Source organism: Pavona decussata, unplaced genomic scaffold, assembly GCF_977016875.1.
Source record: "Pavona decussata unplaced genomic scaffold, jaPavDecu1.1 SCAFFOLD_6, whole genome shotgun sequence".
In the NCBI taxonomy this organism is placed as follows: Eukaryota; Metazoa; Cnidaria; class Anthozoa; order Scleractinia; family Agariciidae; genus Pavona; species Pavona decussata.
Genome location: NW_028145430.1, coordinates 4,231,959 through 4,248,775, shown reverse-complemented (window position 1 = coordinate 4,248,775; position 16,817 = coordinate 4,231,959). Strand labels below are relative to the sequence as shown.

General features: G+C 39.5%; 2 protein-coding genes and 1 pseudogene across 4 annotated transcripts; 2 read left to right on the top strand and 1 right to left on the bottom strand.

The window, feature by feature from the left end:
- The first annotated feature begins 1,926 nt into the window (after positions 1–1,926).
- Positions 1,927–16,170, top strand: LOC146489278 (uncharacterized). Its single transcript, XM_085107608.1, has 5 exons — positions 1,927–2,096; positions 2,359–2,437; positions 2,769–4,221; positions 4,431–5,626; positions 15,369–16,170. The coding sequence occupies exons 3-4, from the start codon at positions 3,735–3,737 to the stop codon at positions 5,267–5,269; spliced, it is 1,326 nt and encodes a 441-aa protein (XP_084963734.1). The 5' UTR covers positions 1,927–2,096; positions 2,359–2,437; positions 2,769–3,734; the 3' UTR covers positions 5,270–5,626; positions 15,369–16,170.
- On the top strand, positions 5,811–12,006 carry LOC146489280 (uncharacterized). 3 transcript variants are annotated; one of them, XR_014864207.1, is made up of 6 exons: positions 5,811–5,857; positions 5,955–6,020; positions 7,292–8,525; positions 8,983–9,423; positions 10,032–10,614; positions 10,976–12,006. XR_014864207.1 is itself a non-coding variant. In XM_085107600.1 (6 exons), the coding sequence occupies exons 3-5, from the start codon at positions 7,723–7,725 to the stop codon at positions 10,586–10,588; spliced, it is 1,284 nt and encodes a 427-aa protein (XP_084963726.1). In that variant the 5' UTR covers positions 5,811–5,857; positions 5,955–6,020; positions 7,292–7,722; the 3' UTR covers positions 10,589–10,614; positions 10,976–12,006. The 3 variants fall into 3 exon arrangements, 2 of the variants coding, with proteins under 2 accessions (XP_084963726.1, XP_084963718.1); XM_085107600.1 differs by having other exon boundaries at positions 10,549–10,614; XM_085107592.1 differs by lacking the exon at positions 10,976–12,006 and having other exon boundaries at positions 10,032–10,860.
- Positions 13,639–15,352, bottom strand: LOC146489279 (uncharacterized; annotated as a pseudogene).
- Positions 16,171–16,817: the final 647 nt, after the last annotated feature.

Here is a 16,817-nt window from a genome sequence, read left to right as displayed (position 1 = left end):
CCTAGACACCTCTTGTTCCTGCCCCACTCATCTGGCTGCCTCAACCGTCAATAGTTTAGAGGGAAGCTTTAGTCCATATTTGTTCAGAAGGCTTAGGAGGCGAGTGGGACAACCGCTTAGGTGCTGGCAAGCCTGTCTCTCACCCCTCTATTAGGGCTTATCTTAAATGTTTTAGGGAGGAGCAGGCCCAGGCTAGGGTTCAGCCACGTAAGGCTGTTCCTCTATTTATAGATAAATTCGTAGTTATTGCACGCTCTATTCTCTCTAAGCTTAGGGATCCTACAACTCCACCATTGCTGTTTTATATTTTAGTAGGGATCTTAGTTTCTTCATAGATTTTTTCACCGTAGACTGCTTTTCAGACCTAGGTCGAACTAGGAGTAAGGAAATACATTGGTTCCCTGATTTGTCTAGGCTTCTTTTCAACCGTACCTTTGGGAAAACATTACGGGGTGGCTCAACTTATTGTTCTCTGTAAAGCATTGTGAAAATCTCTCCATTTGTCCTGTACAGAATTTCATGTTGTATTCAAGTATTTGTCGTCTTATTAGAATAGACATTTCAAGTGGTTATGTTTTTTGCGACACCACTAAAGCTGGTCACGTGGCGGTAAGCCTTTCACTGGTTGGTCAGTTTATAACTGCTTCAAGCTGTATCTCAAGGATGTTGGCGTAGACGACAGCGAAACCCTGCACAGTTTGCATCTGGATGTTCAATTACCTTACAACTCTCGGGGGTCCCAAAGTCAGAGGTTGCCAAGCACCTAGGCTGGTGCACTGTCGGTATGGTTGATCATTCTAATGATTTAACAAAGATTACAAAGTCAGGCACTCCGCTGAGGTCTTGTTGCCATCATCTTCTTCCGCACCCGATGTCCCAATGGCGAGTTCTTCGTATAAGGCTCTTAATACACTTAGGAATTTTACGCCAGTTTTCCCTTGAAGTTATTTTATTTTCCAACAACAACAAGAAGACTTTATTACCCCAATTAAAAAGTTATTAATACATTTAGTTGATTTTGAAATGTTAAGAGCTTACCAGCTCCCTGTAACAACTAAGAAGCTAAAAATGTCAGGGAGCTGGTTTAAATAATGTAAATTAAATAGTTCAGAGGTAGGACAGTTTCACAAAAAAACACTTTCTAGCAAAGCCAAACACACACAAAAGAAAATGGAGACGCCGCCTTTAGAAGTCGATAAAGAATTAAAGCACTGACAGAAACGTCCAAACGTTACACGACATTACCTTCGATTTCTGCAGAAATATCTCCCTTCGTAGAGCTGTGTGTTATAAATAATCCTTCCTCTTCCGACGAATCCATCGTCTTTCAAAACCCACCTCGCCACTGAGTAAAATGACTGAATTCTCTGGCTTATAAAGTATGCAAATTTGCAGTGTTAAACACCTTACACAAATTAATTCCATTGTTAGAATTGTTTTGAACAACTGTAACAGGGAGCTACAATAACAACTCTCAGCACCATAAAAATCGAAGATATATTCATCACAAACAAGGAACAATAGCAATGACCATCACAATTATCACACATACCTGCGACTAAAACACACAACAATAGAATTTCATGGGGATCAATAATTATAATAGATAATTACTTCGGCACATGGCATTAGGAGAAATATTGCAGCCAGCTGAGGCCGTAGTTTAGCATAAATTGGCCTGTTTTCACGCTGTCTATTTACTCTCTTCGTTAAAACGGACACCAGACACCTAGTTTGTCACCCCTCCCACCTCCCCGCAGCGATGGCACACCCTGGCACTTTAGCTCCCGCCCATTACCGCCACTGGGCTCGCCTTTTCCCATAACTCATATCTACCTGGGGGCGTTTGGGAGTGGGGTCCCCTTGAGACAACCTATTACACGGTGGGCACAGAATCACTTGAAATCACTCGACACTTGCGTGACTGGTCGCCATGTTGGACGCGTTCTTTTTCTGGTAGACTGAGTACGAATTTATGACTGGGCTTATGACCTCTTTTTAGCCCTTCCCAGAAGGCTGTAGGTGGATAGAAGCTGAAATCAGGGAAGCCATCTTTGAAGATCTTTATGTGAAGTTTATTTTGGTACCAAACATGGGTAAGTATTTTTCGTTTTCTTGGCATCAATGCTTGGTCACTACAACCGATTTTAGTCTTCATTACTCCGATTTGAAAATAGGCTTTTTTTGTCTTCATTCATTTTTGTCGAATTCTGTTTAAATCTTTCAAGTTTACTTTCATAGCTTTCACAGTGGATCAGATTTCGATCGTATGTTTTTATTTTTTCCAAGAAAGAATCGTGCGCGCTGAGTTTTGACTCAAACTAACACTATAATTCTGTGATTTATGTTACTGAACAGAGACCAACGAATGTGGCTGTGTCAGATCTGACCGACCACGCTTCCCGGTGTGCGTTTGACATGCGTTTCCATCAGAAAGGTAAGATACAATAACAACAAGCTGACATTACTTGATTCATTTAATTCAAAAGCAGCACTAGATCTTTGTGAGCTATTTTAGCTTGTAGGTTCCTTAAAAAACTATGTAGGATCAATGTTTAATTTGAGTCTTTTAATATTAACAGCAGCACAATGTCAGAATGTGTGAACTGTTCCATCACATAAGCTTAAATATCTTGCAACAAGAAAATCACATCAAGCGTGTCTACTACCATTAATTCTAAATAGAAGACTTGTGCAACTGTTTAAATTTTATTTTACTAGTTCAGAGAATTTAATTGTACCTTTATTTTCATTAATTATTATAACAGCTTCACTACTACTGGATGCATCACTAAACCCCATGCACCTACCAACACAACCAGTTTACCTTGCTTCCTAAGAAGAGCCAACATGTCTGATGTTGGTTCAAGAAAACGAAAGTACAACAGATTTCAGGTTGGAGCTTTAATGGCATTGCAAAAGAAGAAAAAGGAGCAAAAAGTAAAGGAAGTTACTGAGAAAATCCACGATCAAGACCTGGAGTTGAAGGCAAAAAAATTGGATATTACTGAGAAGACAAATGTGTTAAGGGCAAAGAAAGCAAAGTTGCGACGTCTGGAAACAAAGGTACTGTGAATCATTGTCATTTCCTAGAAAATGAGATCAATACTACTGTCTGAGAATTGTTAAGAACAATTTCTTTTATTCCAGGGCTTTGAAACCTTTCACATGCATGTAAAGTCTTTGTATAATGTATCCATATTGTATTGGGCTCCCCTGGAACACAAATGAGACAGAATACTATTAGTGTCCACTCTCCCTTTCCGCAGGAGAAAGTAGATCAATGTAATGGAGAGACCTGTGCAGTATGTTAGACTCATAGTAAGCATCTTAATGTTTAGGTAGATGAGGTAGTTAGACAGCTAGAGGAGACAGAAGAAATACACCGTGAGCTTGAAGCACCATGTAAGAAGAAAGCCAAGCACATGTATCTCCCTGAGAAGTCTGTACAGTTAAGGAGGAAAACGCCAACGGTGCTAACTACACCCCTTAGTCAGTCGCAAGCAAGGAAGAGGAGAGCTGAGTTGTTCGAGGCTACATGCCAGATCCATGGAGGGAGAAATGAAACAAATTGCAGAACACCAGGAGAAGTTGGCCTTTGTGAAACAACTGTTAAAAAATGTTCTGATAACATACTAGTTAAAGTTTTTTCTTAAAGCCAAAAGATAAAAAAGAAGGTTCTACCTTAAATTTACAAAAAAAATTTAACTAAGTATGAAACATCTGATGTAAATATGGTAAGAAGCATTGCAGTGTACTATAGTGGAGGCGTAATGGGGAAGAGAAAGTACCGTGCGACATATAGGGATAGTAGTTACAAACGAAATAACTCAAAGGCTGTGCGTATTGCAGTTAGTTTCTGCCCTGTCCCAAGGCTTGTTCCTTACAATAAGCTGATGCCCTTCATCAAGTCCATTGACATTGGTCAACTTTACAGTGTAAGGGAGACCCTTTGTCAAGGACTTGATGAAGAAGAAAAAGCGGATGGTATATACCGAGATATCCAACCGTTGTTGTCTCTTGCAGAATTTTATCTTTCTCAAAGCAGATATCAGCTGGTTGGGTTTGAAGATGAAGTTAATACCTTTCATGTTTCTCTTGGTGGCGATGGAGCTCCATTTGGAAAAGACGACACTGCATTCGCCTGTCTGGTCAGCTTTCTAAATTTAGGCAGAGGAGTGCTCAGTGATAGTGAAAATTTTCTTTTGTTTGGTGGGAATTGTAAGGAGGACAGTGTTCCTGTATCACGTTTTTAAAGAAGGTTGTACGTGACATTAGTTTTTTAGGAAAGACCACTTTTACAGTAGATTGCAATGGCACCTCTGTGGACGTCAAATTTCGCATTTCCGAACTCCCAAATGGCATGAAAATGTTGTCGTTTCTTGCTGGAGAACTCTCTAATTCTGCAACACACTTTTCAACTTTTGCAGATGTGAGCAGTGACACAATGACTAAACTGGACGGGACTTTTGGAATGGATGGGAGGGCATTGTGGAAGCCTTGGAAGTATGAGAACAGAATTAAGGTGGTTAAACAGGTTGATGTTTTTAAAAAGTCACTGGAGAAAAAGAAAATGGCTGAGTCCACTCGTCGAGTAAAGGTCACTTCATTTATTGCTCAAAAACATCGCCGTCAGGAATTTGAGCCAGTTGTAGGCAAACTAATTAACCGTGCACATGTGGATCCACTGCACCTGAAGAACAATGCCTGTGCACATGCCCATAAGCACCTTCTAAGTGAAGTCATTGCAATGTCTAAACTAACGGATGAAATTAATTCTTTTTCTCAGGTGCCTGCACATTCACCATTCAACAGGTACATTGCAGCTATGCGTGCATGTGGCTTATTTAGGTTGGCTAAAAAAGTCACCAAATGGTTTGATGAGACAAAAGCTAATGGCAAATCGTTTGACTACCGCTTTACTAGGAAGGATTCAAGGCTTTTTTTGGTGCATTTTATGTCATTGATTTCTGCCGTTAAATCCAGAGCTAATGCTGGTAGAGAAACCACAATTCTCCATGTTACTGCGTACATTTGTCTTTGTCTTAGGGATTGTGTCTCTCTTTTCAGCCGCTTAGCTATTTCAGATGAGCCATTAAGTAAACTGAAGACCCTCTGTACAAAGTATTTTAGAGTTAACGCTATTTTCTTTTATGGTAACCCCACAGTTTGGACCATTGGTCACCTTGTCCCTGCCCACACCCAGCACATGAAGGAAAAGTATGGGTTTGGCCTTGGTCTCAACTCAATGACATGCGTTTATTTTTAAATATAGCAAAAACACGATGTTTTATTCTAGATGGCAACAGATCTTCCTACACGAATTTGTATCTCTTGTGTGGTTGAGAGAGAAGGGCTACAATTGTTGTAATGTAAATTCTTCCACCCTTTCGTATATTCCCAAACAGGTGAACAATTCAGATCCGGCAGTCTGTTATTGTGGGTTTGAGAAGGATGTTTCAGATGAGAAGTGCAGATTTTGTCCCAGTGATCTACGAACCAGAATCGAGGCAAGTGTTCAGAAAGGAGAGAACTTAATTTAGACTGGGCTTCTGATAGTGTGCAAAGTGAGCCATATTTGCACATATGATTCAAACCTATAGCTATGACCATGTGATACTGTTATGTACGGTGGTCCATAAGTGCCATGCAATAATTGTGATTTTTTTATCGTTTTAGCGACTTTTTTAGCGATATTTTTAGCGACTTTTTTAGCGATTTTTTTTTAGCGACTTTTTGGGCGACTTTTTTCGCGATATTTTTAGCGACTTTTTTAGCGACCGTTGTAATGCGGGCTCAAGTTACTTCTCAGTAGAAGATGGCGGACTCGACGGACTTCGAACTAGAAATCAATGAGGTAAATAACTCTTACTGTACTCTTTATATTTGATGAAATTCACTAAAGATGCATAAAAAAACGCAGATTTCAACTTTATGCGTTTTTCTGTTCATAGATTTGCGATTTTCTCGCAAAGAGAGAGATTCCAGACAGAGTGATAGATAGATTCCGACATGAGAAGGTATACAGTGAACTTATAAATTTTAAAGCAGTGTGGGTCTGGGCATGATCGCCATCCTGGTAGTATCCCATCCCTATAGAGTGTGTGCACGGCGGCCATTTTGGAGGACTAAAACAATAGAAGATATTTGCATAAAAATAGAATATATTTCCCAAAGGAAAATCATTGTATTGTTTCGGTCCTCCAACATGGCCGTCGTGCACACACTCTATTGTTGAAGTTCACCGCTGTCTGAGCCACCTTTGCATGCGTCAAAATACGTTGCATAACGGAAATATTGAAAGGATCAAACATAAACAAGCCATGAAGCAATCGGTCAGTACAAAATGCAGACATGAGGCCAGTAGTAAACCCAAATAACACGCAATATTCAAGAAACAATGATGGTCAATGATCAATCGGTGTCCATTTGGTAGCCAAGTACAGACTTACAGCCTGTGAGCAGGCTCTTCACGGTATCAAGAAATTAGGAAGAAGGGAAAAAGACTTAAAGCCAAACTGTCCCTTCATCGTGATATATTTTCAATGTTCAAGGGTGAACACACACTGATTTGTCGATTGTTCTTCATTTGTATTTACATGTAAGACACATTGCACGTGTAGGAAACTTGGACATTCTTTAAATGTAAGTTCCTACAAGATTCTTATTCATTCTTAGATAATATGTCCACATGTCATATTTTATAGAGTGTTTTCATTGACGTGACTACCGGCCATATTAGAAAGTATTTGCATAAAAATAGAGTTCAATTTCCAGAAGTTTAGTTTGGGACACCAACGTGGCCGCCGTTTCTTTGTTTTGGGACACGAACATGGCAGCAGTGACGTCATGTGAAAACACTCTATACGCGCGCGAAGTGTAAGACAATGAAGGCTTTCTAAACATTCTGTTAGAGAAAAAATAAGGCCAAGAATAATCGCCAATTTGGAAGATGACCGCAAACAACACTTAGTAAGTTATAAAATGACATGGTATCATGTATTTGACGAAACAACAGTGACTTAATTTTCTCAGTCTGCGTTTTGTACCTAGTCTGCAGTCTGCATTTTGTATGTAGTCTGCATTGTGTACCCGGAAATCTTTCCCATCTAGTCAGATGCAAATTCATGGACTTGAAATTGCATCACAAGATGTTGAATACCCCTGGGAGTCATATGGTTGAAACTCTCATTGAAATGAATCAACCAGTCAGGGAAATTATATTCCTTTTTCAGATATTGCTGTATTGATGATTATGATTTTAATAGAGTTTCTGTGTCACATTATTTAGATGGATTATTCGGCAGTAAATGGTGGTTCAGATGAACAATTGACAGAGCTAGGACCACTGCGAAGAGGGGATCTGCTGTCGTTACGCAGCTTTGTAAATGAAAAGTTGCGAGGTGAGAATAGAGATGAGAGGAAAGGAAAGCTACTCGATCTCCTTAAAAAAAGGTAAAACCAAAGAAAAAGAGAGTCAAAGAAATGGCAAGTACAGAGCCAGGGCCCTCTAACCAAATTAAAGATGGCAACCGAAAAGTTCAGTTTGGCTGGCTACACTAAGACCCGCAACAGAAAAGGTACATTGGAGTTTGCCTTGCAAAAGGAGGTGGGACTAGAACTGTGAGTGCAAAGCGTAGCTCAGATGTGCATGATTTGATTGCTCTGGGTAAATCAATTTTCTTCCCTGGTGGTACCAACTTTTTTGGTAGAATTGAAGATATGACATCAACACTTGGAAACTTTAAGGGTGATCAGCTTTCCTTTGCAAACTTCACTTTGGCCAGATACATAACTAACCATGCCCTGACCACAGTCAGACTTTATCTGATGACAAGATCTGTTGAAAAGGAAAGTGAATGGTGTGACACAGAGTTGCCAGAGGTTTTTGAAGTGGATAGGAAGCCAACCAAAGCTCATGCCAAGAAAGAAAGTCATGTTGAAACCAACCATGGTGGACTAATGGGCACTTCTGATGAACGTGACACCATTAAAGGCCAACAGGAAAGGGAGTTTAAAGAATCCCTGGCAGCTGACCGAGCTAAAGAAAGACAAAAGCTAGAAATCGCGGAGGCAACCAAGAGGCAACTGCAGTTGCAAACTGCACGTAAAAGAAGACTACCTCCTGAACCTGCAGTTAATGAAGCTAGTGCTGTTGTCTCGGTCCATCATGTTACCTTGGGTATTCAAAGACAGGCTTTTAAAGCAACTGATGAAATGGGTGCAGTGTATGACTGGATTGGCTCTCTGAGTTCCAACCCAGAATCATTTGCTCTTTCAGGGTGCGGGCTGCCAGAACTGCTACCATCATTATCAGTTATGGTGGCAGACAAATCCATTTTAAATATGCAGGAAACACAGGGTATGCCTCCCTATCCTAAAGATGGATTAAACTTTCTTGGATTTGGAAATGAGGAAGATTTAAGCAACCCCAACGACACACTACCTGATTTCTGGTGTACTGTGGATGATTTCAATTTCAACGAGACCTTACCAACAGCCTTTATGGAAGGGGACTTTCACACGTGAGTGTTCATGTTGTTAGCCTATGAACTGAGAAAGTGATATTAGTACATGTTACTTATATATATTTGAAGTACAATGCACCTTTCAATTAGACAATGTTATAACATTGTTCGAATAAACCCACTATATATAGCATTTCAGTCAGTGCATTACCATTTTTTCCATTCTGCATGTTACTGTATTCAAATGGAATCACTGTGCATACTATAATAGTATGCAGACTTGGGCTGTTTGTGTCTGTGTGGAATTTATGAAATGCAAATTTATTTTATCAATTCGAAATGTTTGTTTCATTAAGAGAAGAGTGGTTTGCTGGAAAGATTAAGAAATGTGATAATTTTATGGCGACTAAAACCATAACCACTCCACCAATGCTTAAAAGTGTTGTTTCTAATCTGTAAGGTTGTTAAAGTTAATGATCCATGGAACTTACATTTATGCTCACTAATCCTACAGCCAAAACATCCCTGAAATCAGCCATATAACTGAGGACAGAATTCCTAGTGTGGTCAACAATGGTGGTACTGAGGACGGTAGCCCTAGTCTAGCCAACAATGATGCTACTGAGGACAGCAGCCCTAGTCCAGCCAACAATGATGCTACTGAGGACAGCAGCCCTAGTCTAGCCAACAATACTGCTTCTCAGGACAGCAGCCCTAGTCTAGCCAACAATGATGCTACTGAGGACAGCAGCCCTAGTCTTGCCAACAATGATGCTACTGAGGACAGCATCCCTAGTCCAGCCAACAATGATGCTACTGAGGACAGCAGCCCTAGTCTAGCCAACAATACTGCTTCTCGGGACAGCAGCCCTAGTCTATCCAACAATACTGCTTCTCGGGACAGCAGCCCTAGTCCATCCAACAATACTGCTTCTCGGAACAGCAATCCAGGCAGGTAAGTTCTCGAGTTGACTGTGACCCCAAAAAGACATGAGCATATCATGAAGTCGCCATTTACCATGCATTATCATTTAGGTTAGGTGTTCTTTTTTGCATGAAGCAGAAGTTACCAGAACACAGAAAATTAAGTAATGTTATAAATGATTATGTTTACGGGATGATGAAACATGTTTGGCAATAACTGAGTACAGACCCTTCATAGAAAACTTGTCAACAAATTTATTAATTAAAAAATTAATAGTTAATTTAATTCACTAATTAAAGGTGAGTACATTGTGGGAGGCGCGGTGGCCTCCTGGTTAGTGCCCTTGACTCCGGAGCGAGTGATCCGGGTTCAAGCCCTGGCCGGGTATATTGTGTTGTGTTTTTTGGCAAGACACTTAACTCTCACAGTGCCTTGCTCCACCCTGCGATGGACTAGCATCCCATCCAGGGGGGAGTAGAAATACTCCTAGTTGCTTCATGCTACTGAAACCAGGATAAGCTCCGGCCTGATGAGACCCTTGCATGGGTCATATGCATACTTTACCTACCTTACATTGGCGTCAAAAACTGTTGTCAAAAAGCATAACAAAACCATTTCATATTGCTTTTTTGTTGTAGGACCACACAAGGGGGTATCAGACACAGTCAGACAAACCGTGTAAGCTCTCAGAGTGTTATTTTTTTTTTTTCATTATTCTAAATGTATCCCCACAGATGATCATGATGGTACTTTTAAGTCCCATTTCATTCCGTGTACCTTCTGTGCTGAACGAACACCCCGTTTTTCAATTGTTAATGTATGCCAAAAATCTTCAGTGTAACAGATATAAATACACCAAGGCAATATCAAACGGAGGAATAATTGTAAAAAAACTTCAAAGGTGGGCTGGCATTAGATTTTGTCTTCTTGTTATTGTTGAGGGCATATTAATCCCTTTTAAATTAATTACTTCTTATATCTTGCCAGCACATGTTACTCCTGTTGCGTTTTATATATATATTTTGGCGGGTTGCAATGTCCTTCAAATTCAATGCCAAACTGAGGACATCGGGTAACACTAGAAAGAGGTGAAGAAATCACCTGCCCCTGGATATTTTCTAGTAATGATTTCTTTTGAAATATTTTTATCTTTAGGGCTTCCAGTTTCGGCAAGTTTATTTGTCACAATTGTTGAGCAGTACAACTGAGACGGAAACTCTGGTAGGAAAATATTATTTTGTAATTATTATTGAAGTGATTTTATACTTGACCTGTGAAATAGGCAATGGATCAACTAATACACCTCATTACTTCCTTAATCTTCGGTTTTCTTTTTTCTTTTTTGGTCTAATAGGCAGTGACTATTACACTTTGTTCACGGGTTAAGTAGAACCAGGCTATTATGTCATATTTTTTACTATGTCCAGCAGCCAGACCACTTGTTTAAGGTTTGTCATTTATCTACACAAACCACTATGCAGCTGTCAAACCAAAACCTTGTTGAACAAAGCTACTTTGAAGGGTAAACTGCAAGAAAAAGTGTGCACTTTTTAAGAGATTGGCACCTGTTTTTCTTTTGTAGTTTAATGCCGTCTCTACAAATGCCGGGCACTTTTCAGAAGGTGAGAATGTAATCAAGAAACTTACCAAGATATTTTGGTCAAAGCCTGTATTTCAGATGGAATTTGAGCACAAACCATCAATACATGTTATCACATTATGTGCAGCGAGCCCAGTAGCTCGTGCATTCTTAGGATGTACCACGAATTTGAGTTTCGTCCTTTCAGTTTTTCCCTCATGGGATTAACGAACACGTTCTCATTGCCATCATTTTAAACGAAGATGATTCAATTTTTAGAACGGCTTTTTTCACAAATTTTCCTTCTATCCATTCATTCATTCATTCATTCATTCATTCACTCACCCACTCTCTCACTCACTCACTCACTCACTCACTCACGCTAACGTAGAGAGTCTGACGCAGGTGTTCTTGGATAACAAGCCATCTGCCAAGAAAGTTATCAAAGCTCTAGATGCCAAGCCAACTTCAGATGCAGAAAAAGAGTCCTTGGGCTTTCTAAAAAAGTTCATAAAATCCCTTGATGCAGTGTCTCTAAAGGTCTTTCTGAAGTTCGTAACTGGCTCAGACGTGATGGCAATGCAAACAATTTCAGTGTCATTCAACTCAGTGGAAGGTATAGGGAAAAGCCCCATCGCACACACATGTGGACCAACCCTGGAGTTGCCCTCTACGTACCAGTCTTATAATGAGTTGGCTGAGGAGTTCACAAATATCCTACGAGAAAAGGCATCGTGGACTTTCAATATTGTTTAAAACTGTGGACAATAGAGTAGTAACATATAGTGGTGAGATCTGTTAGGCTTTATATTTACACTTGTGCGGCTTAAGCACTGAAAGAGGTCAAAGAGAAGTTTGAAGTTTGTGTTCATTTTCTTTGTTAATTCTTTGTCCATGATAGTTGAACACTTAAATGCACTTCCTGCCATGAAATAGAACTGATTACTTAATAGTTAGCCATCAAATTAGAAAAGTAGACGGTATGAAAGAAGTATTGTGCACCTGATTCTGTCCAATTGAATTTACTTACTATTCCACGTGGTTACAGTCACTTGGTGTTTCTTAATCCGCTGCACGAATTATAAAAGTAATAATTATTAATATCAGATCCACGCGAAGTGCACGCAAAAAGCACGATGTAACACGTGGTGGTTATGACAAGTTCTCCTACCATCAAAAGAAAGTTGCGTTTAAGTTGCGGGGTGTAAAAAGACGTTATAAGGTGTAGGTGTAATGTTTGTTTGTTTGTTTAATTATAAGCCAGTCAAGTACTTTGAAGAAGTGTATTGCTCCTTGACTGTCAAGTGCGCTTTGATTAGGTAAAAAAAATATTGGTCATGTTGCATTCCTCTGAACACCAGAAGATATAGTCAGGAACAGATTTCCAATAGGTTAAGAGATGAGGTAATAAGTTTCAGTTGTAATGTGGACAAATTAGTTACAGTTGCTGTTCTTGTTAAAAAAAAAACAATTGTGGATAACTAAGTATAGATTGGTTGGGCTACTGCTGGCAAGCCATGATTTGTCATAAATGAAACAACCATTTGAATTGCAAATATTTATCACTATTATTGTCATTGTCATTTGTCATTATTTGTCAAACGTGGGTACCTGTTATGAGCTAGTTTCGGGAGGGATGAGAGCGCCGGCTCAGGGCTGGGTGAATCCCTGTGCAGCAGCAAAGGTGGTGTTGACTGGTGATTATGGTAATATAGATTTCCCACAATCAAGGACAAAAGTAATTGAGACACTGCCCGAAAATAAACTTTCTCCCTTGAAGTGTAATTTTTCCTACCTAATACTCCTCATATTTGCCTCCCCCCTTCCAATGTTATAACCACGCGACAGCATCGACACACAGGCGGCCCAAGCTCAAGCTGTGAGTTGTGGTGATCATCTTGCATAATAACCGTCACGGCGCAAATTTAAGAGTTTGTATGGGAATATTTACGATCAGGTTTAGGAGGTAAAAATTCCGAAATTTTCTCAATAAAAATTACATACCTTGTTTATGCGGTGTACTGTTTGTTGTTTCTCTGTCTCCTTTTGCTGATTTGAGGTCATTTTAGCGGGAAACGATAACTCGCTAAAATGACCTCAAATCAGCAAAAGGAGACAGAGAAACAACAAACAGTACACCGTATAAACAAGGTATGAATAATTTTTATTGAGAAATTGTCGGAATTTTTACCTCCTAAACCCGATCGTAAATATTCCCATACAAACTCCTAAATTTGGGCCGTGACGGTTATTACGCAAGATGATCACCACAACTCACAGCTTGAGCTTGGGCCGCCTGTGGTCGACAAAGCAGGCTTCAAACTTGATTGAGGGGGGGTGGGGGTGGGATGGCTATAGACGAAAAAGGTGTATTTTTTCTATCAAGGGAAGTACGGATCTCCGTTCGAAAACATTTAATTTGCGAAAATGTCTCAACACTTTTGTCCCTGATTGTAGAACCAAGAGACCATTGCAGAACCTATGAAATACAACAAGATATTACACGACTCCGATAGTTGTAGAGAAGGACTGATTACTAAAATCTGCCAATTTGATTGCTTCATAACCGGTACGTTATTTTCGAAGTATTAGACCGGGTAACGTTTCTACTGCTCTTTATACTCAGGCAGTGATGCACCGAGTTAAGTTCTTGGTCGCATTATTTATTTATTTATTTATTTATTATTATTTTTTTTTTTGGGGGGGGTCGCGATTGTCCAAGAGATAATGCATAAGACTTCGTATATGACCAAATGACGTGTCACATACAAGATGGCGGATACAAGACAAATGACTAAAAATAAGACTTTGACATTCATATGCATAGTATCTTAGATATTCGTTTAAAATAACTGCTTTAACTCATTTCTGTACAGACCTGTAAATTTCCGGACTTGAACAGTGATGACGGAAAACGTTTGCCAAAGTTTACGTTTTTATATGATTCCGGCATTAACTCTGGCATTAACCAAACTACAAGTTACAAGTCATCTATCAGACCAAGTAAAGCTATGTACAAATCTTGGGCTTCCTCGACGGTATGTGCCATCTCTAGTCCTTCATCTTCCATAATCATTTTAGCTAACTCATTAAAATAAGGTGAACAACCTCGTAGAGATGGCTCTTGAGCACAACGCTCCTCGGCGATATCAACCTCGTCAACGCCCACTTGTGTTAGGTAATCACGAGTATGGGTTGACTGAGGGGTAAAATACAAGCAGTCAGGACGACCGGCTGGAGAATCTGGGTTTGCAGATGGCCTTATCCGGTGCGTATTCCAAAGCCGAGCTACCTTGTGCAATTCCATTTGAAGAAGATCCATGAAACAAAATTTTAAACATTCTCTGTGAACAATATCATCATCACAAAACAAGCCTGCATCCCTTAGATCCTTAAAGTACTTGATCCACCAGTCAGAACATTGTTTTCGCAGAATTCCCACCAAGCCTCAATTCTTTGGTTAGCTGTTGATCGTCCATACATGAAACTCTTTTCGGCTCCAAAGTCATCTCTTGCTAGTCGAAAAAATGTTGGATGACTGCAATGTTTCCATTTTCGGTTCCTCGATCTGCACGTTTAACGCGCAAGGTTCCACTTATTTGTCTAACATAGTCCAAATAGTACTTTGTTATAATGCCAGGGTCATTATTCGAGCTACTCACTTCCAACCAAAGGATTTTTCTACTATAACCATCTATGGCGCTGTGCACACAAAATCCAAAGGGTTTTAATTTGTCATACCCATCTATATGCCACAAGTAATTTGGGCCTTTGGTACTGTAGTTCTGTCTTCGTAGCCTGTGTCGAGACCGTGCTTGCACTCCCTCTGGATCAAGTTTTTTAAGTACCTGATGTACGATGTTTCTGGTAACAATCAACTGATGGTCAGTTGTTAATCTCTCATGCATTGATCTATAACCGATGATACTGCCACTTCCTCTGAGTTCTTCTTCAACAGCCCGTACAATGATACCCATATCAGTGGATTGTCCTCGCCTTGTGCAACCTCGATTTTTAAGAATTCTCCTTAGCTGCCTGAGACTGAGCCGAATTCCATGGACATTAAGAAGGAAACAAAGAATTTCTAAGGCGGTGAATCCAAGTGTAAAATAATTCTCGATTGCATCATTACAGCTAAAAGCTCGATTTACAGGCAAGTACTCGGGCATGACAGCTTCCGTGGAAGAACTTTGAATAAAAATGACAGTGAATATAAAGAAAATCATCATGACCGGCTCTTCTTGTTTCAACCACGTGCACGAACTTCCACTTACCAGTCAGTTACTTGAGCCCGCTATAAAAGTCGCTGAAAAAGCCACTGAAAATATCGCTAAAAAAGTCGCTAAAACGATTAAAAAAATCAAAATTATTGCATAGCACTTATGAGCCACCGTAGTTATGCAATGCGCTCTATCCAAATGAGTTGCTCAGCCACATATTAGATTAATATGTAAAGTGCTGAAAAAACATCAGTGAAATTTGTGATCCTCAGAGTGACATCTATGCAATTCATGTAATAATCAAATATTAAAACTGACTGCTGACCGCAGATGATCCAAGAGTACTTCACATTATTTTTGCTATTTAAGCTACATCAGTGTTTTTATGTTGGATAAGAAGTGTCAAAGTAAAAACAACAGGCTGTAGAGAGGTTTGATCTTAATTTTTAGAAGTCTTACATTTTTCATTTAGAATGATGACCACTAAATTATGTAATTGGAATGTGATATGAGCCCAATTGTTTAAAATCGCAGCATCATTTAATATCAGAAGCCCTGTTTAGATGGTACAAGTTTGTGGTGGTTCACAGTTATTCAGACACGTGCATAAATGAGTAAGTGTCATCAAGTAGCTGATTACTTTTCTGTGATTTGTGTAACCAATCTCATCATTCAATAAATTGAGGTTTGTCTATGTTACTAAGAAAGCGAACTGGTTTGCTAAATTTTTAGTTCGAGATTGCACACTGAGCTTTCCCAGGAAACATGCTTTAACCTAAGTTTGTACAAATGTAGCAGATCTCAAAATCAGCTTTGCATTAGGCAAACACAGTTAATGGGTTATAAATACAATAATTTACAGTTCACACATTTTCCACAGGAAGCCCACACAAGCCATTTGTATTTTTAAAATTGAAATGATTTGTATACAGGGAATAGCTTAAGGTATGCGTTATCCCAAAATATTAGGGAGAATTTATATATACCTGAATTTTTGAAAAGATGGCTCCAGAAATATTCCCTTATGTTAGTTTCTCTTGTGAGATTTTGCTTTTTTATTTATTTATTTATTTATTTATTTATTATTTTTGTTTTTGCAATTTTTTTTAGTCTAAGTGAATAAGAAAAAATATAAAGGGTCATTAGCAGGTATTTATAAAATCAAAATATTTTTCTCTCCCCCCCCCTCCCTCCCTCCATCCCTGTTTTGCTAACCTAGCCCGACTCTCTCTCAAACGTCTTTTAACCGCGCAACGATTTGGCTTTGAATTCGGCGCGCGCTCTGAGATCAGAACTAAGTCATTAGACCTAGCGTTTCGTTTGGCTTCCTGAAGCAAAGTTTTCCGGAGGACATCATTAAGTCTAATGAAGGAAAAAGTCTTACGCGTGCAGCGTCCTGCCTCGTCTAACATGCTGCCTATTTAGTTCTTTTTTAAGCTAAACGGGCAACTTTCAGTTACTCAGGCGTGAACTGTAAAGGGTAGTATGTTGTGTGCTTTCCTTGAGGAGGTGACAGTCTTTGGCTTTAAAAAGTAGGTTTTAGGGATGATTTCTTTTCGGCCAACGTGAAATTTCTGCGAATTTGTTACCCAGCCAAAGACTAAGTATATTTTTGTGGTAAAAAA